Source organism: Ammospiza nelsoni, chromosome 14 (genome assembly GCF_027579445.1).
Source record: "Ammospiza nelsoni isolate bAmmNel1 chromosome 14, bAmmNel1.pri, whole genome shotgun sequence".
NCBI lineage: Eukaryota > Metazoa > Chordata > Aves > Passeriformes > Passerellidae > Ammospiza > Ammospiza nelsoni.
The window spans coordinates 3,487,893-3,511,332 of NC_080646.1; the positions used below are offsets into that span (position 1 = coordinate 3,487,893).

General features: G+C 39.0%; 1 protein-coding gene across 6 annotated transcripts in view; it reads right to left on the reverse strand.

Annotated features, from left to right (window-relative positions):
- The window catches only part of MEF2A (myocyte enhancer factor 2A), an 81,259-nt gene that overhangs the window by 35,033 nt on the left and 22,786 nt on the right, over nucleotides 1–23,440 (reverse strand). For all 6 annotated transcript variants that reach the window (XM_059482206.1, XM_059482202.1, XM_059482207.1 and 3 more), the window contains exons 2-3: nucleotides 12,276–12,473; nucleotides 7,651–7,854 (exon numbers count right to left, since the gene is read on the reverse strand). In XM_059482206.1, coding sequence (XP_059338189.1) covers nucleotides 7,651–7,854; nucleotides 12,276–12,329 — 258 coding nt within the window. In that variant the 5' untranslated portion in view covers nucleotides 12,330–12,473. The remainder of the gene's footprint in view (nucleotides 1–7,650; nucleotides 7,855–12,275; nucleotides 12,474–23,440) is intronic.

Here is a 23,440-nt window from a genome sequence, read left to right on the forward strand (position 1 = left end):
CTGCCAATTGAACTAACTTGCCTAGCATTGCACAGTCTACACTATGACATACAGGGCTCCCATTTGAAAAATCATATCACTGATGTGACATAATAAGATGTACCAAAAAAAACTGAGTAAGTCACTAAATGAACTGGATGTGCACTTGCCTGCAAGTATTGCAAAGAAAAGCGTGTCACATGTTGTGTGTCACCTGTCATATGTGACAGGCTGTCAGGGTATTTAGAGGTCTGTACCCCAGGAACTGCCACCACCAGTATTTTCTTTCCTCAGGTGCAGCTGGTCCCCAAACCACCCCAGGAGCAATCACAAGGGAAGTGTTTTGTCCAGGTGGGTGCCGAGCGTCTCAGCCCCCATGGGCCACAGCACCTGCAGTAAAACCTTGGCACGGAACAAGCCCAGACTCCCTGAGCCTTCTGCTGCACAAGCACCATCAGCTCGCGGCCCACACATTAAAATTATTCAAAAGCAACATATTAGAAACTGCAGACATGGTGAGGTGCAAAAGGCAGGGAGTAGTGGAGCACAGGAGATGACCCTCCCCTCCTTTGGGCAGCTCATGCTCAAACACAGAGGAACAGAGACGATCAGGAGGCTGCAGTGCTGCTGTCCCTCCTGCAGGGTGGATAATCCCTGCTACAAAACACAAGTCTTGTAGCAAAGTCAAAAGATGGGATTACATTAAGTGTCCACTGAAATCAAGCCTACCACATAAAGAACAGTCCTTCATCTTGCTGTAGTTGCAGGAGATGCTTTGTTCTGGGTCTATTCTTTCCACGCACAGCTTGTGTAAAGTCACTCTCTCTTGATCAACAGATGCCGTGGTCCTCACTTTGAAATTGCAAAGTAAAAATACACTTTTCTGTCACTACAGAATTTCAAAAGCACCGAATTCTGCAGCAACACAAGGGCTGCAGAATACACGAGACCAGCACAGCTTGAAGAACTTGTTCATACAATAATTATCTTTGTGTGACTGCCTGCATGAACTCCAGCACTAACAAGCAATGAGCTGTTGTGGATTTTCTTGGGAGTCAATTTTCAATCCTACTTGACACAATGTCTCCAGAACAGCTAAACCCAGAACTCAATCTCTGACAAGCGTTTCCCGAGCAATGGGTGTGAGAACTGGACCTTGTGTGTCTGCCCTATAAATTTCAAAAATAAAAGTGTTCTCCTAACACAGAGCAGAAACAGTTGGAAAAACACTGCTTGTGCAGCTGGGAAAAAAAAAAAAAAAAACAATTTTCAGACAGAGGAGAATCCAGTCCCTGCCCATTTCAGGGCTGATTCTGCAGCAACTTTTGGTAGAGCACACAAAAGCTCTGTAGCAGTATTTGACAGGGATTTAGGATCCTGGCCCTCCCAGCAGCACAGCCTCCAGAGGAGCATCCGATCCAATCTGAGATTGTAATGATGCACAGCCAAGTCAGCTGCCACTCATCACTCAGTGATCAGCTTTTTCTGGTAGTTTATTAAAAAATGAGAACATCACAGCAAATTTCAGTTCACAGCTTTAAAGTCATGTCACTGGTGTAACTGTGACAGGGCTGGCGTAGGACAGAGAGCACCCTGAACTGCAGCTACATAAAATCACTGCTGGCAATACAGCAGCCAAGTACAGTCATTATTAGCAAGACTTCAGAAATTTCTATAAAAAGATGCATTCTAGACAAACTTCAAATATCTATATGCTTTAAGTAGTGACTAAATCTGGAATTCATCAAAATTCAGAATACCAGCAGAACACGGTAAATTTAAAGCACCGGCAGTGTTTTAAAGAGGTAGAAGAAATAATGTATTCTTAACCCTAAAACACTAAATTTATTCACTGCTTTAGATACAAGGGAAGCACAGTTTTAGATTATTTGCAGGCGAACCAAAGCTGCTTCAAAAAAAAAAATCTATCTTACTTCTGAAAATTCTTTATATATCAGCAATGAAGGAATGCAAAACATTAACTCAGAACAACAACTTTTTGCCAGTACTGTCAGCTTGCCTAAAGTCACCAGTAATCTGATATTTTGAAATAAATAAATAAAGAGATACCTTAATCATGTGTATGTACAAAGCAATTTCAGCACAGCCAAAGAATTAAAATAACATTGTTGAGTAAAATGGTATTACCAAATGCAAGATATGGAAAAATTAATAACAGTAAACAGCTAAAAAAATACTGTGGGAATTAAGAGTTGAATTTAATCTCCCAAACCAAAAAGAAAGAGGAGGGGAGAGAAATGAGAGACAAAGACATCATCAGGAGGGGCAATTGTTCTGTTCAGCACAAAATGCACAGTTGTCTTCTGTCACAATACTGAAAATAAATATGTGCTATCTTGACCACATTTTAAATTTTTCAAGGTAGATTTTTCCTAAACCATGAGTGGGAACTAAAATCCCTAGGTAGAACCTGTTTATAAGTCAGGTTTATAGCAAAAAATACTAGAAAAAATTTTTTTTTTCTACCAGAACAAAAATAAGACTCAAACCACTATACACAGACACATAAAAATTTACATATGTGTGTGTATATATATGTATGTATACATACATATATATAAAAGCTTTTGATGACTCATTCCAGACCACTTCAGCTTTCAAGCACTTTGCTTCTTTTTAAGGTAAGCTAAAAGAAAATTTTAGTCCTTAACCATACATAAATCCTCCTCAACCACCTCCTTAAAATGTCTCAAAGGTATTTGTATGCCATCTCAAATTATTTGAAATGTTATATGCAGTATAATTACATTTACATAATCATTTAGCAAATCAAGCCCAATAATGCCTACATTTTCTCAGCATCATGGGCAGATTACCAAGTCTTTTCCTTCCTTCACTGAAATAATTTTTAAGCTTCTTCCTTCTTTTAAATGTGCACCACTTATTCCCACAGTGTTTGGAGAACAAATGAAGTGGTTTGAACTACAAAAATACATAATACTACACCAATACATGTTCTTTTATCAGCCCAAAGCTTTTTTCTTTCTTTATTCCCCCAGGTTTTGCTCACTTCTGGCAGTTCTCCATCTATCAAATAGGCAGGAATGCAAAACAATGTTAACACATCTCAGTGCCAGCCTCCCTCCAATCTCCAGTGTGTGTTTAACCATCAGCATTCCTGGTGCCACCTCACAGTTTTGTAAAGCTGTGCTGACATTTCACAGAGATTTGGAGATTTTAGTCACATACATTCAGTATCAGTTTTCATTTTCTTGGTTGCAGGGCACTTTCTTCTTAAAAATAAATTTAAAAACTTATGGTGTAGCTTGTGTTATAAAACATTTCAAAGGAATAATTATTTAAGAATTTGGCCCAATTTCCACCATCTTACTTTTTAGCTTTGAATAGCAAGATACGGAAGCCCAAATTGCTTTGCAAATCCTTATCTAGATCGGATACACCAGGTATCCACCAAGGAAGGAAACAAGATCAATTAACTGAAGGTCATTCTCATCTAATTTTGTATGTGTGCATCCAAGTATATATTTAGATACAATTCCCAGATCTTCATTTTCACATGAAGTCAACCCAAATTTAAAAAAAAGGAAGCAATGAACCAATTCAAGTGCTACCAAAACAAACTACTACGCACCAACAACAGTTCAAAATACACATTGGTTATTCCCAGCCTGGAAAAGAAGCAATGCTGGGAGGTGGAGAAAGCTGGATGAAAAACAAAACCAGAGAGCTTTTGGTTTATAAACACAGTGTTTCAACACCAACTTTTCTGTTTATGCTCCCCACACTGTTACACTTGTCTCTTGGCATATGCTCCATCTGGCTGGGGAGATGCATCTGCTTCTTCCTGCTGCAGGCTCTCCACGTGCAGCTGAGCTCTCCGTGCCCACTCGGAGCCAGGAGCCAACAATCCCAGCTCTGATCCCTGAGATGTTCCTGACTGCACAACGTGCACTGCTCCTCTAACAGCTCCATTAACATTTGGTGAAAAGGCAGAGATGAAATGGATTTTAATGCAAGAAAACAGCTGATTACAGCAGAAGATTAAACTGGCTTGTTGACCCTGTTGAAAGCAGCAGCAGGGTCATTTACCTGCTTTGGCTGAACTATGACAAATCCACTCTCACACCAAACCATCAAAAATGTTACTGCCCATTACAGCCACCTATTCCCATGGTAAGATATTTAATAAAAACATCCAAATCATTTGCTGGAATTTACACCAGAGCAGTCCTTCCACAAGAATGAGCATGATTGCAATAATTATGTGCCATAGTTTAAGAGATTTTTTTGTACTTTCTAGTTACAATTTTTATTACAGATCATTACCTATTTCAAGGACAGCTGTCAATATCTGGGGTATAACCTAAGCCTTATTCAGCACATTACTCCACACTGAAAACAGCACTGAGCTACAGAGCACAGGAGAGGCTCATTAACTGACACCCACCCGGAATCCTCCTGGGCACAGATGCCAACTGGGAAAGTAGGTCACATTTTACACAGGCTCCTAAAAATCAAATCACCTCAGTCTGATGAGGTGAGATGAGGAACAAGCAAAACCCACCATGGCCAAGTGTAGGTGAAATAAACCCTTGTTTTCTGTATCAGTCAAGGAAAATTAAAACATGGAAAAAAGATAAAAAGCTGAGCTAAACAGGCAGGAAGAGCCATCTTCAGCCCTTGACTCCCAGAAGTGAGGCTGGGAGAGAGGGAACAACTGTGCAACTGCTGCTTTCTGAGGCCTTACTGAGGGGCAGAAGGACCCAAAATGGAAGTGATATCTTATTGTAAATAGCCTGCAATAATCTTAACATCTTGCACTAAAGAAAATATACAGTGCCTCTTCATCTCCCTCTTTTCCTTTGGATTTAAAACAATGAATGCTCAAGGTCTCAAATTGTCTTTTATACATGAAAACATTTTGATGACCATATAGATACAGAATCCTGATAAAACCTGAAATTCTTCCCATTTTACTTTGCAGAAATACTTCTTTCTTCAGGAAAAATAATTACTTGTCAAGAATAATCTGTTACAGAAAAAAAGTCCGTGAACAGTAAAGCATCAAATGTTTTAACACCTACAGCAAGTCCTTCAAATCACAGACAGCACTTCAGCATAACAATCTACAACTGTGCCATTATGGGTTTGTAAAACCAAATACATGATCCCAGTATTGCAAGAATTCAAAGCACACACTGAATAAAAATTTCATTCTTTTCAATATCTCTATATGGTACATCTATGCTGTGCAAGAGCACTACCTTCCACTCCAGTAACCTCATGAAAGAACAGGTACAGGACAGCAACAGATCATTGCCATCTACAAGAACATGTTCAGTGAAAGACATAACTGCATGCATTAAAAAAAATTTCTAATATTCATTTAAGATGCCAGTGCTCTCCCTCCCACTATGTTTTCACAAACATTCCAGCAGCAACAGAAGACACCAGGCTCTGGGCATATGAAAGCAATTCCTATGCCAAAACCAAGCAGGAGACAACTACAAGGGGATGATGTCTCATCGATTTCACTTAATCATTTACAATATTGCTATCTCCCCAGTACTGGAAATGAGTAGCAGCAGATTTGTTTCCACCCTCACCCAGCTTCTGAGCTGTGTGGAATTACCTTCCTTCTAGCCCAGGAAAACTCACCCTCCTGTCATGCACATCAGGACCACAGTGGCTCCAGAATAGTTCCATGGTGAGCCAATGTCCCAATAAATGCCATTTGTCACATTCAAGGAGGCAAGTTAATTATTAAACATCTATACATTAGCTGTAACTCCATACAATGGAAGTACTTTTTATAATTCAGTTTAGTATGAATTTGACAGATTTTAGGTGCTTTGCTGCAGTAATTTTCATTTGTTAAAATAGAATTTCAATGTCATTACAAAAGAAGAGAAGCCATTTTACAGTGTTCTTTCAGCATGTTTCCAAAATGCTGGTGATGTCACTAAACATCTATCACACTCCAAGCACCCATCAATCCAGAAAGAAAAAACCCAAAAATATTTCACAACCAGGCTAAAGAGCACACAGGGCTTATCTGAAAAGATAAGAGGTTGCATTCCTAAATTACACTGTATTTGAAAAATGGGAATAAAGTCCTGAATTTCACATTATCATAAAACATTAAATTCAGAGCAGAAAATTAGAAAGAGTCTGCAGATGAGTCCCTGCATGTTCCCCCAGAGCACATCTGCCCTGGGTGCTAAGTGCACTTTTAATGTACCAGTCAGGGGTCAAACTGACTCTGGTAAAAAAACCCACCAACAAGAGGAACCCCAAGAAGCAGCCTTGCACAGAAATATTCTGGAAGAGGTCCTCAGTCCTCGTGATGTGAAGAAGCACCATTACCATGAGTCACAACACAGAGGCCCTGCATGCACAACAAAACCCAGCTGAACTTGCATCCCTGTCTCAAACCCATGTCTGTCACCATCCAGAGCTCATTCTGCAGGAATTAGGTTTTCCCTTCCTCTCCAGTGGCCATCCCTTATTTATGCTAATCCAGTGACTAAGCCTTCAGCTCTTCATGGCTTGTATTATCCCTCTCCTGAGAACTCAGTGCTGAAGACAGAAGTTGGGGAGGGTTTTTTTCTGATCATAAAAGACAGTTGACAAATTAGCAGAGAATCTTCTCAGAAAGAAATATAAAGCATTTGTCTGTATCTCAGTTTTGTCAATCTGATTTTTTGCTTGCACACTCATGTACAAGATCAGCTAGTACCATCCCTGTACTCTGATCCCCTTGGCAATAGACTCTTCAGCTATTCAAGGCTGATCATTATTCTGAAATCATTCCTAAAAAGCGAGGCATTTGTTCAGAAGACAACTTCAGAATTTAAATTAAACCCTTAAGTCAGCCACCTGTTTTGGTCTATTTACAGGACTACTGGAGACATGCTCTGAAATGCAGTTACAGTACATCAAGGCTCCAATTGCCAAGAAAATCCTTGAATTCTACTGCACCTAATTTAGAAATTATGTACTGAAAAGAGTTTCTATTTAAAGCTCAAGCATTATAAAAGTAGATGAAACCAATACCTTGGAGTAAATATATTCATGTTATTCTATTACTGCAGAAACTGCAGTCGTTCTGCTGCTATTTTAATTGTCAGTCACTGGACAACAAATTTAATTAAGTTCGTTTATTCCACAGATTGGCTTTTTTTGGCTTTTTTTTTTTTGCTGAACAAGGGGCAGCAGAGGTGGTGGCTGATTTGATCCATGTTCAAGATATGACTGGTAAAGTGGCTACTACCTCAGAGGAGAAAAAGGGCCAACTGTATTTGTCTGTTAGGCTGAGGGCACTCTTCTGACCTTTCTCTCCCACTCAGTCAATTTTTTCTCCCCATTAAAACCTTGAACATTTCTCCCTCTCCTTCCCCAGAAAAACAACCATTTTTCACACCTCTATTTCCATTGCCAAATGTGATTGAAATCAAACATGTTTCCCAGAAACTGGCAGGGGGTGGAGGGCAGATGGGAAAACAACATGGCTGTAAAGACAAGTTATTGCCTTAGAGAAACCAGACTAAAAGCAGTAATTTACATTTTATAACACAGTATTAAATAACTTAAAAGCATTTGATTAAAATATCTTAAAATGCTCTATGTTGCTCTATGTTTTAATTATTAAGGAGATAAGAAGACTGATGTGTCTTCTCAGATTGTTACCTCAACAATATCTGAGTTGGTTCTGCTTTCATGGGGCTCGTTGTATTCTGTGTATTTTAGTAGAACTTTGTCCATGTCAGTGCTGGCATACTGAAAGAGTTTGTTAGAGCTGTTAAAAATGATGAGTGCTATTTCACAGTCACAGAGCACACTCAACTCATAGGCCTTCTTCATTAATCCAAACTTCCTCTTTGTAAAGGTGACCTAGAGAAGAAAGAAGAATGATTGATTTATTTTTTTTAAACACATGACAAGGGTTTGAAGGAAAACAATCAAGGTATACACTGACTGAGCCTACAGCATTTACTCCTACTGTAATATGCAGCTTAACACAAGAACTGCCTTTAATATCTGGTGCCAATTTCAGGGCCCAATGTTCTCTATCAGACTAAGTTAAACAATTACAAAACACCCCAACTCTTCCACTGGTAAATAACTACCAAGAAGAGTTAAATTTTAGTTAGAGTTTTAGTTAGAATAGGATAATTTAGCTTTATTTCCTCTGTTTAATAGACTGACTTTTCCAGGTATCACAATATTTTCTTCTGTAGTACTCAACCTTAATTATTATAAAATCAAAGAAAACAGAACAATCAATGGAAGTAACACTTACTATGCACTATGATTCCTAATTATGTACAGCTAAGAAATATTGCTATTTTGCTGCTATTAAGTCATTTATAATTTGACTTGTTGTCTGCCACCTGGAAACATCAAGAAACAGTTGTTCTGTCCAGTTAGAACTGCTGTGGGGAAACAAATCCATTACAGACCATCACACAGGAGCACCTGCCCATCAGGGAAGGAGAAAGTTATGGAAGTGATCATCAGTTAGGATTAAAAAAAAATTTTTAAAAATCATTCCTTTCATAAGACAGCAGGTAAGGATATAAAAGTGTCACTGCATTTGACACCCCCCATTGCAATTGCAACCACGAGCCTCTGTGACAGGTGAGTGATCCACACGCCCCATGTCCCACAGACAACAGCCAGTGAGATTTTGCAAGAGAGGAATGAAGTAAGACACAAGAAACAATCAAACCTGTTTTCTGGGTGTCTCTACTTTAATTACCAAGCTGTACAGCAAGTTTTTGGGAAAATGGATGGGAAACTTCTTCTGTATATACACACCTGAAGGCTTTTTTCTCCTCATTATCTCACACATATTACTTTTTTAATACCATTAATAATAAAAAGTATATTCTTTTCTTCCCACCATGTTAACTGTCTCAGAGGATACACAGCTGTTGTTCTTCTGACACCTAAAAGGTTATTACCTGAGTACGAGCAGGTATAGAGAGGTATTACTGCTTAGTGTTTGTCAGGAAAAAGGCATCATAAACAAAATGTGTGTGTGCTGTGTCACCTGGAGAAGTCCTCAGACAAAAGAATGAAGGTTTGCTGCCACGGAGGACCAGCAGGATCCTGGACAAGAGCCCTCCATTTCTTTGCTGGAATTTTATCTTTCTCACCTCCTGTAAGGCTGCTTCGCTTGCGAGATTCTCAGCTGGCAACAACTTCTCTCTTGGTGCCTGGACAGTGCTTAGCACAAACCCCTCTACCACAGCACCCTGAGCCTCACTTCAACACACAGAGATTATTTTAAACACAGTTTTCATTTCAGAACCCAAAAGCAGTCTTGGTTCTCTAAATTTCTCTTTTTTTCCTGCTCCATTTAGGACCACATCAAACTCAAAAAATATGTCTCATTATTGCAGGTAAATCATTTCCCCAGCACTATTTTAATATTGCTTAGCAAAAAAATGGGTGAGGAGGAGACAGCAAAGGCAGCAAGATTGAGCTCCTTTGATATCTAATTTACTGTGCTGGATTCTCTTCAGCTTAATGAAGATAAATGTCCTACAGCTCATTCAAGAAGATAAAGCTGCTTAATTAATAATACAATGACAGTCTCATGACAATCATAATCCCCCTGAGGAATGGTCTATATATTCTGTTTTGAGCTCACATACAATCCCATCAGAAATAAGATGCTTCTGACAAAACAGTAGTTTTTCTCCCCACACAAGTTAAATGAACTTGCTTTGCAGGTAAAGCTCTGTCCCATTCTATTTGCAAACACAGAAAATCTAAACCTCAAACTAAACATCCAACCAGGACATCATAGGCACGTCCATGAGTGACCAACTCACCAGCCAGACATGCCATAGAAAATCTGACAGGACACAACTGAACTACACTTTCAGTCCAGAACAAACCCTGCATGCCCTCCTTATCTGGATCAATGAAAAAAAGTATCTCCAGTAAATATCTTATAAATGCCCAGTGCACCAGAGCATTCTAATATGTTCATATTCCATATCCTGGCTACCAAAACCACAGGACACCAGTGGGGATGAAGGCCACATATAAAAAGTAAGATTCCACTAACAAAAACTACTTAATCTCTCTAAAACCTTTTAAAAAGATGCAGTGTGTTTTCATCTGAGTTTCCAGAGAAAAAGGGTAAGGCAAGACTAATTTTGCTTTTAAGTTAGAGCTTAAATCCTCTTCCTCATCACTAAGTAGCCCAAAAAGGTGCTAGGCAAAAACCTGTCAGAAACAAAACTAGAATTTCATCTCCCTATTTTGCTTCAGTCACAGCAATGGTGTAAGTGGTCTAAAATTTTATACAAATGCACTGATTCTCTTCCTCTCCATTGTTTCAATCTGAACAATGGGATGGGGATTCAAAAGCAAAAAAAAAAAAAACTATTTCTCCTGGGGAAAAAAAACCAAAAAATCCCAAAGTCAGGGTAGAAGTGTAACACTATTTGTTCCTCAAGCAGAACAAAACCAAGGCTGCCCAACTTAATCCAGATTCATGTAGAAAAGGAGTAAGTGGGATCAATTCCCATCTCTTCCATGTGCTTTAAGTTGTAGAGCAAGATCTGAAAAGAACTGAAGTCATTAATTCATCTACTTTTACTACGTGTACTTAAGACATTTATCTACATCAAACATAAAGTCACTGGGTGATTAAAGCTGTTCAAACACAATACTTGGCTTTCTCCCAAACTCCAATAATACTTTTCTTGCTATATATAGACTTCTCAGAGTTTACATTGCTTTAAAGTGATACAGGGAGAAAAACAATCTTGATCTCACCAACAAAACAATGGGCTCTGAGCTGATGTGTCAGCAGCAAGAGAGTCCCGTGGAATTCTGACAGTACCCCAACGTCAAGCTGCTGCTCAGAAGTTAAAAAAGGAAATCAAACAGCAGGAAGGGAACAGAACAAAACAGCAGCACAACACTATACAAGTCCATATTTTGCCTGCACCCTGAATTCTGGGTCCCTTGGCCATCAAAGTAATGGAGTAATACTCCAGAAGGTTTCAGGGAATAGGAGCAAGGAGTGTGAAACAAATTCTGTATTGAAACAACTAAGCAGCTACAGCCTGAAAAAACTTACTTTAAGAGAAAATAAGCAAGTGTGGACAGACTCTAGATAGGGAGTCACTGATGGCTCTTCCATACAAGAGCTAAATAACTGGCAGAACCATGACAAAGGGCAAATAAAATGGTGTTTCTTGAAACAACAGGCAATAGACCTGTAGGAGATTCTTGACAAAAGATGTTGTAAATGCTGCAACATTATAAAGGCTCAAAGGATAACTGAACAACTTCCCTGGTGGGGGGTGGGGAAAACAAACAAAAAAACCCATTAATGGTTACTAAATATACGGAAACCACATCCAGCTCAGGAAATCCCTGAGCTAAGAATAGTTAAAAGCTGGAAGAGGATTACAGGGTCGGGCACATGTGCATCTCCAGCCCACACGTATTTGCTCAGGACCATTGCTGGACAAAAGACGTTGGCCCAGCGGCACCTTTGGCCTCAGCCACCAGCACTGCTCTCAAAGACCTTAAGCCATTCCTGTAATAATTTCCCTTAAAAACAACAGCTTCCAGTTATCCCACTACTATATTTCAGTATCCAATTAAAATTTTATTTTGCATCTCATGCAGCAATTCAGAAATTAAGAGGAAATATTACAGCAAGAGTCAGTCATCAATTTTTGGTGCTTTTTAAGTTCACAGGGCACCTCTCTGTTAGGGCACCAGCAGCCAAGTGAGCAGCTTTCCCTGGAACATTCATTTTGAGCCCTCTTCCCTTCTAACTGACAATTTTTAAAGACTTTTGTAGCAAACAGCTCTTACCAGAAATACAAATCGATGCTTTTAAACAGAATGTTAACAGAATTTGTTACTGTATCCAAAGGACTGAGGATACTGCCCACAGCTACCTCAAACTCCTCTGTCAAAGTGCTACAGAAAATATCTTTACTAGATCCTTCCTGAGTGTTCCTAGTAGTTATCAGATCAAGCCATGTGTCTTTAAAAACACCCCTCCACTCTACTGCTAGCACAGCAGGATACCATTTAAATAGGAACAGCAATTTTAAATTTTAAATAGTAAGAGTTATTACTAATAAATAACATTTTTTCCTCAAACAGACATAAAATCATTGAGGTTTCTTATTCATATTCTGGCAAGGGCATCTGTGGATATATGAAGACAAAGCTCAGCTTTAGAACAATGAATTAGGATGAATGTATTCAAACTTTCCATGAATTTTTAAGATTACTGATGGACCTGTTCATGCAGACTTCTTTCTCACCTGCCTATTCCGTTCATCCATTATTCTCGTGATCTGTATTTTCTTTCTCCCCATTTTCGCCTCTTCTTTCTTTTGTTTAGCAATCCAGAAATAAACTAATCCAAGAAATGTCCCTCTTCAATGTTCTAACACATGATACAGTTTTCTTTTACTTTGTCTTCAGCTTGAGAAATGGTTGCTACTTCTTCTTATAAGCACCTAAAAAAAATTGAAAATATTAATGTACAAATTACTAAAAAGGAAGTATCATTAAAAACCCATAGAGTCAAAAAACATGTGCATCATGAAATTTCAGTGAGAAATCAAGTGTTTTCATTAAAGTATTATACTACACACTGTCTTCTAATTAAACTCCCACTGGTTTGCTGCATTCCACGTACAAACTACAGACTTAAAATGACCAATAATTTCACACACTTCCAACTGAATGCCTCAAAAATACAATTATCAAAGGGGTGGTGCTCATCACTCTAAGCTTTAGGCCTTTAGTTATCTGAGATTTCACACATTTACAAGTTTTGGTAAACTCCATTCAATATTTTAGAAAACCTTACAAAGAAACATTTTGCGTTGCTTGTTTTCTCTTATGAAATTATCACAAAAATAACAAAACAAAGCCATGAGAATATCAAGTTTCTGTCCCTAAGCCAAATTACATCTCCTTTTGTGAGCCAATTCTTGGGGCTCCACTGGGAAACAAAAAGGAGAAGGAAAGAGAGAATCTCCCTACTTAAAAGAGACCAGAGCAAACAGTTTTGCAACAGAAGTATTTCATGGTTACCATGACACCAAGGAGGAGCTGAGACCCAACACAGCTCCTCTCTCTCTCCAATAACCTCCAAGTGCCACATCTGCCAATACCCATTTGCAGCCCAGCACCTGTTTCATTGTTCTATTGTTCACCAAGAGAAATGTGCAGGAAACTTGAAAAGCCTCTGCGCCACCACATTTAAATCTGCACTGAACTACCTGATATTTAACAAACTTCTAATGTGTTTTCAGTAAATAATTGCTAAACCATAATCCAGACATACTGCTTAAATTGTGGACAACATTAGCTGAAGAAAAGTGGAGAAAAATTTAAATCAAATGGTTTCTAGAATATGAAGGATATACTAGAATGTACAAACATGAAATGGGTACAACTTATTTATCTTATTATCACCTAATACTCATTCAAAGGGGTAAAACCAGCCCCAATATTAGCTGATAACCTCTCTAACTTCTCAACCCAAAACATCTTGTGAAGTAAAGCCTTGCGTATTTTAATCTGGGTGTCACCATGCCATATCCTTGAGGCCATGTGTAGAAAGTGGTGCAACCACATCACCATCAGCCAGTTAATGAGCAGAGACAGCAAGAGGCGATTAGTCACAGGCTACACTTCACAATACATTCAATTTGCACCGAGGAAACAGACATGATGTTCTTGGGAGGAAAACACAGAGGTGGAGGAACATGACAAAATGAAGGGATGTCATTTTCTATTTACCTGACAGCAACAAAGGACTGCTTTAAAAAAACATCACAAAGTGCCCAAGAGTATTTAGAAATACTATTTAATGAAATTTAAATTAAAACAACGCACAGTATGATGTCCACTGGTCTACAGGATAACACTGTCTATAAAGCAAAGCATTTGAAAACATCCATCAACACTGCACTGCTTTTGTTTTCTTCATGAAAAGGATTTCTTCCAAGGTGCTGCTAAGAAGGTAATTAATAGACAGTGGAGACCAGATGAATCAGCCTCTATACAACCAACAGCACCCAGGGAATATCTTCCAGGGAAACAACAGTTGGCATATCGATTTATCCCACTTTTGGTTAAAAAAAATTTCTCAGCTCATGCTATGATCACACATTAAATTTAGTTCGGGAAAAATCTGGTTGCATCCCTTGAACATACCTAATCAAAGGATCTCTAACCAGCTCTTAAAATTTGTTTTCTCCTGCATGTGTGGCTCCATTTTTTAAACCTCCCATGTATTATTGAAACAGTTCTCTGAGAACAGAATTACCAGGGTCCTTCCTCTGCTTTTAAAAGCACCCCATCATCACCAGTACACAGAAATGGCCACCACACGAGCCAAAGATCCATCTGGTGCAGCATTTTATCTGTGGCTACCAGCAGATATCACTAGGATGGCCAAGGAAGAACACAGGAAGAGTAATAAAAATATAAACCGCATATTAGGTGGTTTTTGAATCAGGAACTTCTGGAGTTTTTCTGCCTCCTGCAACACATACTCAAAAGCAAGTCTATGCAGTGAATAAAATAAGGAACTCTGGGGAAAAGGGAGAGAGGAAGATAAATATGATGTGAGATTATGCAATATATATACTAAAGAACACAAAATAAGAGATGCACAAATGCTTTGTATGAGATAACGGAAGGCACAGTAGCATGGAAGCACTGTTATCTGCTCTGTGCACTGCCACACAAAGGGAAATGAGAAACAGTCAGTCATTTTCACCAACACTCTGTACAGCTTTGGGGTGTCATTTCAGGTCTTTTACAATGCTTATGCTCTATAAGGCATAAAAACCTCAAGCTATTCCCCATTTCTGAGAGTTCAGTGTTCCCTCATCCCAGGGCTGACTTTCCTTAGCCCTCAGTACTTGTACCACTCAGGAATTCCCCACTCCTGTGTGCAGTGCCCAGCCTGCTTGGGCTCTCCTCCCTCTCCCACAGGGTGCTGTGGGCACCAGACCCTGCCTGGAGCCGCATTTTCCAAGGGCAGCCCAGCTCTGGGGTGCAGCACCCCTGCCATCCTGAAGTCCCACTCAAGGTGATTTGCACAGCTCAGAACTGAAACACAAGTTGGGCTTGAGCTCAGGGCACAAAGGACCTTGACACAGCTGCAAAATCATAGAAAACCGTGCAGTAAAAAGGCACTTTCCATGCAAGCCCAGAACATCCCAATGGGAAGTTACTGCCAGTGACAAAGGCGCCTTACATTTCTAATGAGAAGAATGACTTTTCCTTTTACTCATCCTTGATCATGTCACGGTTGTGGTTTTATTTTCTATCCTGACTAGCAACAAAACTATGTAAGATAAAATATAAAACTGGGTCCAACACTGGGTTCCATCAGAAATGTAACTAGCAAAGGTTTCATTTTGCTAAATCATAGTTGCATTACAAACACACATTAGGTGAAGCTCTTAATTCACAAAGCCATTTCATGTAGATTATAACACACTTTTGCCCAAATAAAGGAAAACCTACTGATATACAAATGAAGATCAATCCACATTTACATCTGAGACTAAATCTGAAACTAACACAAAATAACCTTGATGAAGGTAAAGTTCTACTTCCTGAAGTGACACAATCCAATCACAGCCACCAAAGCTGCTTCACATTACTTGCATGGGCACACAGAAGCAAAAATAAGTTTGTCTTAAAGAAGGACTTCAGGTATAGATTAAACAAAATAATTAGAGTAAGAAGAGAAAAAGAAGGAAAAAATCGCACGTTTCATTACGAACTTCAAATAGAACATAATGTCAGCTTGCAATAAAGGCAAGAAAAATTATATTTGTCTTGTCCAAATAACAGCCTATTTGTTTCAAAGTAAACTATTCCAAATTTTCTGGATTTATTCCCTTCCCCAAAACCCGTGAAAACAGCACACTAATTACTGACAGACAACAGAACCACATGCAGAAACATACCCTCACAACTGCACATCTTCAGGAGCTCATCTGAATTTGTTGTCAAGATTGCTTTCAGTTTCACAGATTGTTGAGAGAGATGTAACTTTAAAGCAAGGAAACTGTATTTGACCTATTTAAAAAGATTCTTTCAAGGGTTCAGTGGAAACACATTATATCTGTGCAAAACTGCACAAGGTCTGGAAGCCTCCTGGCAGAACAGGTTAGGAAAAACTGTGTCAGAATCATACTCCTTCCATTTAATTTCCTTTTATTTCCCTCTGACTCTGTTTTCTTGAAACTTCCATTTCACCACCATGGTTACAGGTTCCATCTGACAGTCCCGTCTCCTCACGGCTCATTTACTGCAATGCACACAAAGGAACGAGTGTCCTGACGTCAGATCATTTGCATGAAAACACAGATCTGCAGAGATGCATCTTACACAAGCCTTGGCTATGCCTTACTAAATAGCACAGAGTCATTTGTACTGAACCAAGATTAATAGGTTTTTGCTAGTCTTAAAGGAGCCTGTGCAGATATTTTTGTAGATATGGCCCCTCAGCCTGATCACAGCTGAATTGCACAGTTGCTGGTTATTCTGACATTTTGCACACTCACATCAGCAGAATATAAAAATTCCCATTCACAGCAGCACGGAGATGAGTCCCACACGTGTTGGCTGCTGCACACCAACAGGGCAGATAACACAGAGTATCTCATTTTTCCACACTACTAATAATGGACAAATGTCAGTGTCCTCTCTCCCTGCCCCACAGCAATGAGTAGAAGTAGCTGGGGAAAAAAAGGAGTCAAAGAGTGTCTTCACCAAAGTAATTTATCTGAAGGTTAAAGGGCTGTGTGGAACACAGCCAAACATGATCCTCAGACTCCATTTCACTGTCCAGAAGTGAGAAAGAACATTTTCTTCTTCAGAATTTGAAAGAGATGCAAACCATATAAAGTAAGTACACAACTGCAAACACCTTTCTTTTCTAAATCCCGTACCAATGACACAAAATATGTTCACTCAGATATGACTGCACAGACACACACTGAGGTCCATGGACGTCACCTCTGTGCTCTAGACATTCCACCAGCCCTGCTCCAAAACTCACTGCTACCACCTGGAAGCTAAATTTGAAAATGAAAATTTCCAGCAAAGGGATTTTTACATACCTTTATGTCTGCTCTTAACAGAGGCACACTCAGATCCTTGCTGGGGTTTTTGCAGAGGTGTGCAAAACCAGTCCCAAAGCAGTTTCCTGCAGCCACATTTCTATAGCCCTGTCACCATACATTGCTGTAAGTAATGTCAGATGTAATTGTTAAACAACCACACAGCTCCCCTTCCAAAACAAGGGTACATGCTGTCATTTATCTCTCCCTACTTGCTGCACCACAATCTTAGGAAATAAATCTTTTTTCCATCCTGAGTTTAGAAGCCATTCTTCTCCATCCAAGCAGAGCCTCTCAGTAAATGAGAGTGGCCTCACAGCTTCAAGGTCCTCTGCCACCAAGTGATACACAAGCATTGTTATAAAACAATAATATAACCCTTAGCCAAAATTACTTTTTTTTTTAAAGTGGGACAATGTAAAAAACAGGAAGCCATAAACAATTCTTTATTGATATTCTGGTTTTATGCATCATAAAATACTTGTTTCTTTCAGCTGGGAAGAATAATGCACATCTCTGGTACAAGACAATTTAAATAAATTGTACTTTTAAGATTTGTGGAGTTTTGCAACCAAACATGGTCTCAGCTTCCACGCTAAAATCAAATCTATTTTTGAGCTCCTGGTTTGTAAGTAACAGAGCTTTTCAAATTATGTTTTGAAGGAATTAGAAAAGATCATGAAGTTTTTTCAAAGAATATTCCTGCTGAAGAACTGCACCTTCCAAGATCTCCTTAAATCGACTGTTGCTGGAAAAGGCAACATCTTTTCTTTCTGCCATTTCCTGCATGCACTCAGGCCTGTCTAACATGAAGTGGAGGAACTCCATTTTCTTGCACACAGAACTACAGAAATCTGAACTGTATCAAAAATGAACGAAGATTCAAATGTCTGTTTTAAAACAAGTTTTATTACTCCTAGAATGCACTTTCAGGTTAGATTTTCCTGACCTGACGGACCAGTTTTCCAGAACTATCAGCATCACCTATGACAGCACATGCATTTCCAGACAATGTGACAAATGTGGCCTTGTCCAGGACCAGGGGCAGCCAGGAACTCTGCTCTGGTTAGTTACTTTCAATTAAATGGCTTAAGATTTAATAATACTCAATACTCAGACTATACACTTTTTCTTGGCCTACTCTTCAGTCCAAAAAATCTCTATCACCCTATTCTGAGTATTTATAACTGATACTCCCTGGAACCAAAGCAGCCATTATCAAGCTATGTACATAGTTACTACATCTTTTCAAGTAACACTAAATTCTGTTTTATTAGTGCCATCCATAACTTTGGCATTTTCTAAACTAATTTATCATTGCATTCTCAAAAATACATTAGCATATAGTTAGAAAATGAGATCTGGAAACTGCTGAGCTAACAGTGGAGAAAGACCACAGAAAGAGAACTAAACTTTCAATACTGGATTAAAATCCAATTTTAGATACAAGTAGAATATAAAATATTAAGTAATCACAAGAATTCTGCTGCCAGACTTCTACAAACAGATTAAGAAAATAACTGCATGACTGAATAGCTGTCTGGAAAACATGCTCCAGAGAGTTTCTCAAGAAACTTGCTCCTAATTTATCATGTAATTTGTTGAAAGAAGTGCCTTTTCCACGGTGTACAAAAATAGCCACAAACAAAGATGATTCGGGACACTGTTAACAAAACAAACCCCAGTATGTAACAGCTGAGGCCAAAAGGACTGATTTCCTAGTGAATGAACCACAGCTTTTACAACAACTACGTCAGTTTGATCACAATTTTAGAACTTTTGATCAGATAAATTCTCCCCTTTTTTTCCATTTACAGCTCTTGGAAAAGTAATGAACTAGATGCAGAAATCTAAACTAAAGTTTGGGTATGATTGCTCCATAACAGAAGAGCATTTGCAGGTATTTAATTAGTGCTAAACTGATGTTTGACAGCTTTCACAATGACAAGCTCAAAGTGCAACTCAAAGCATTTAAACCCAGCTTTTAACCCCATAGACATCTGTACATTATAAGCCACAGAAGGAAGGATTCTTTCCTCAAGCAAAATATACATATAAAACACATTAAATGTTTTTCAAGATCAAAAGCATTTGCCTCATTCTTATCAGGAGTTTGTAATGGCTGTGGAACTTAACTACCATGTGGCCAAAAAGTGGCACCGAGCCACGTTTGTGTTATTACAGCTCCTCCTGGGCTCAAACCAAGGGAGCCACCACAGGAACCTTCCAAAATGCTGATAAGGACACGTCTGCCAGAGATGGCTTTAAATTATACACCCCTGGACCCACAACAAAAAGCTGCCACAAAACAGCACTCCTTTGTACAGGAGACAAACCCCTGTGAAATGTACTTTTTATATTTGTCTTGGGATGGGGATCACCAAACCCTTGCTGCTGTTCTCAGCAGGGAAAATAAATTTCATGGTTTAAAAGCAGCCTAACAATGACTGGGTAAGAGTCAGGTGAACAAAACACCTTCACACAGCACTGGTCATTAACTGAACAACAACTAATAGAGTGATCAATTAAAAGATTAATTCTCATATTTTCCTTCATCTTACAATAAGAGAGAATAAAATACTTACACAGTACTGTTCAGTTTCTTATTAATATATTTACCAACCAGAACGGAACTTTCTGGTTTTGCAACATCTTTATACTTCATTAATCTTCTTCAGGCTCACTGATGCATCTTTAGATAACACTTAACATACCGTTAAGTCATGGCTTTAAGAAAAAATATTATCATTGTGAAATCTCTTTGCAGAAGTCTTCATATTTCATCAGTTACAGCAGTGACACTCAAGCTTTAATTACTGCTACCTTGGCTCATTACTTCTCCCATCTCAATTTAACTTTATCAATAGATCAGAGAATACAGATAATCTTATTTTGCACAGCAACATGCATTTGGCAAAGGTGTAGCTCATTATCTCCGAGTTCTCACAATGGCTCTGCCCCACTTGTCACATCTCTGGTTATCTCCACGGCAATCAGCAGAGCACAGAGCACTGCCATCCCCAGAGCTGCTCACTGTACACACACAGACATGGTTCACAGTTCCTGGAACAGAATTCAGCTGCAAAGTCCTAAATTCACCTGGCCAGATTTCTGTGAAATTCTAGATAAGCAGCATACTTTTTTTTTTTTCTTTTTGCCTATGTGGTCACTAATCTTCTTCCTCTCTTTGTAGATAATTAATTTAAAGGTTTGCTCTGCTCTTTTTTTTAAACATGGTCATGCCAGGCTGAATTCAGTGGGTGGAGCATTTTAAACATAAGCAACAATATGTCCAACTAAACTCAAATTCAGGTTCCTGGCATTTCTATATAGAAATCCTTCCCCACACAGAGCACTGATCTTCCTTTTGTCTCTGAGAACATGATTTAAGTAGATCATCCTTTCTGAGGAGTACTGCAGCTTTTTGTGTGCATGTTTTGGAGGGGGAACACTATTTTACAACCATTTACAATCTCAACCAATAACCTACATGTAAAGAACTGAACCTTCATAAACCAAAGCTAGACAAAAATATCCATCTACACAAGTTCTGACTTATCATAACCACATCTCACACTAGATTATTTTGCAGAAAAAATAAACACACAAAAGCAACACCCAAAAAGCACAAACACAGTGCACTATTTTACACACAGTTCAAAATTAAACAAGGTGCCAACTGAGCTAAATCAAGGAGCAACCTGACATAAGACTTGAAATGCATAGAAATTAAGACAGGCAGGAAAAAATAACTCAGAACACAGACCATACTGTATGGCAATGTTATGAGATCTATTACTCTTATCCTTCAAATACTCTCTTTAACATTGCATTCAAATTCTGCAGGCTGCACTTCACTTTCCTCATAGCAAATGCCAAAGCAGCACTTCTGCAGTCAGGTAAAGCAGAGTCTGGGCTAAGTATATTCAAACTGACTGGTGCATAACTGGTAGAGTTTTCTCAAGTAAAGAGCAGAAACCACAGCAGATTTCTCCCTAGGAAAAGTGTAAATAAAAGGCATTTCTGTCTGTCTTTTACTTTCTTCTACTGGGAAAAAAAAAAAAAAGAACATAAATTAAGAGGTAATCTTATTTAACACATCATTTCCCTATTGTAGAAAACTGTACCAATTTGGTCCTACAGTGAACTGATGTTTTGGATTTGCAGCAGGAGTTCTAGAACTCCATGACGTGTGAGCACTAACTAGTGAGTAAACTTCTAGTAATTCCTTGTTACCTTTTCCGAGGAGGGAAACAGTCCCCTGTGCCTGCAAAGTACAAACTGCTGAGGTAATACAACAAACAGCCGCAGGACAGCAACTTCAACACATGTTCCTGAACAAACATTACAGCAATCAAAAATATTTACAGCTGACTCCAGGAATGTAATGGGATCCAAAGGCAGCCACAGCATTCCGTGGCTTTGCTTATACCTTATATCCTACAGAGAGCTTCCTCAAGTCAGCCCTCAAACCCAACAATGCCAGATCTCACTGAAGTTCTCAGCAAGGGACAAATGTGAGTAGATGAGAGAATGGAAAATAGGAGGATTATAAACAAGATTCTTCCTTGCACACTGTGCCCTTGCAAGATGGGTTCTGGCTTCCAAGTTGGCTTCAGTCAACAGAGGCTCGGTGACGCAGAGCGCTGCACGCTCCTGTTCTGTACTTGGGAAACATCTTCCCAAGGTTTGGCTCACCCTCAGTTATCTGCCTCCTCCTGATGTTATAGATCAGCTTCTCCTCATGCTCTGCACAAGCCACAGGCTCCAAGCTTCTTGCACAACTCCCATCTGTGTTGGTTTTTTGCTAGGGTTTTTTTTACCTGCTGTGACAGGCAGTCTCCAGACCATTGCTCTCTCTTACCAACTACACGCTTCCAGTCTTCCCAAGGATTCCATGTGACAGGCACCCCCCTTCAAAGGAAATAGGACAGGAAACCCAAGAAGAAATACAAGAGAGAACACACATCAATGATCTATAAGAAGCTTTAAATCACTGAACAATTATCCAGAAAGCTTTCTTGATAATTTATTCGATGTCTGATTAAATGACAGCATGCAGTCATATTGTTGAAGTGCAACAATTATAAACCAGACAGACACGACAACATAATGCTTCCAGCAGCCTGCATGCCTCAGAAAGACACTCAGCAAACCATAAAGACGCCTACGTGTTTCTAACAAAGATTAGTGGCAAGTTTCTTACTCTGTGGCTGCCACAGCCTTTGTTCAAAAATCAATCTCTGCTTTTAAAATTCAGATACATCAGTTCAAACTTCTAAATAAAAATTCTTAAAAGCTATACTAAGTATATACTATATATATTTAGTATTTCTAAGATATTAAAACCACATTTCAAAGTATGATTCCTGTCTCTGCACTGTTTTAAGCAAATAGTTCCATCACATTTAAATAAAATAAACCACAATTGTTGGTGGTGGGGGAGCTACAGCAGATCACAGAGCAGGTCCTCTCCAGACATGCATGGAGACAGTTTCTTTGTAATCTAAACATTTCAGAATCCAAGGCAGACAGGTAGCAAATAATAAAACAACATACAAGTGAGATGAATCCACTCAGCTACACCCCAGCTGTGATAATCTGCAAAAGGATTCCATACAGGCAGAACTTAGGCAGCATCAAGGAACTGAGGAAAATGCTGCTGGGCACCACAGGCAAGGAACTGCCTGACTCCCACAACCTCTCCAGTGCCAGCAGCCACTTTTAAAAGCAGCCTAGAATGAAATCCTTACAGCCCAAAACATTTTATTGATCCAAGTACAAGTACTCCATCCTAACGGAGTTACTGCTCTCCATTTGGATGTCCATATTCTTAAAATCAATCAAGAGCTAAGACTGTCCTAATCAAGTACAGGTAAGTCATTAAAACTAGAAGTTTAGTACATTAGGATCCATACCCCAACACCTAAACTTATTGTCGTAAACTCCATTTTTACCAAGAACATTATTCAAAATATATTCTGCTCATAAACATCTTTCTTTTTTGGCAGGTGATGTCTGTAGTCTGGGCACTCTTATGCCATTAAGATTAACCCAGCCACCTGGATTCTCTTGCAAAAATGTCAATTTAACTGCACTGATAATAGAACACTGATTTGTCAAATACTTCAAAACTATTGTGTCCTTAGCAAGGAACTAGCACACACAGTTAGTTAATATGGTTTAGTTGAGAAATTGAAATTCAGGCTGCTACAGTAACTCTGTTACTTGTTATTACCTGTAAGACAGGTGAAATAATTAGATTTTACCATTTGCTCTTTCTTGCCAATTGCTGCAAATGGAAAAATTAACTTGTTTGACCCTAA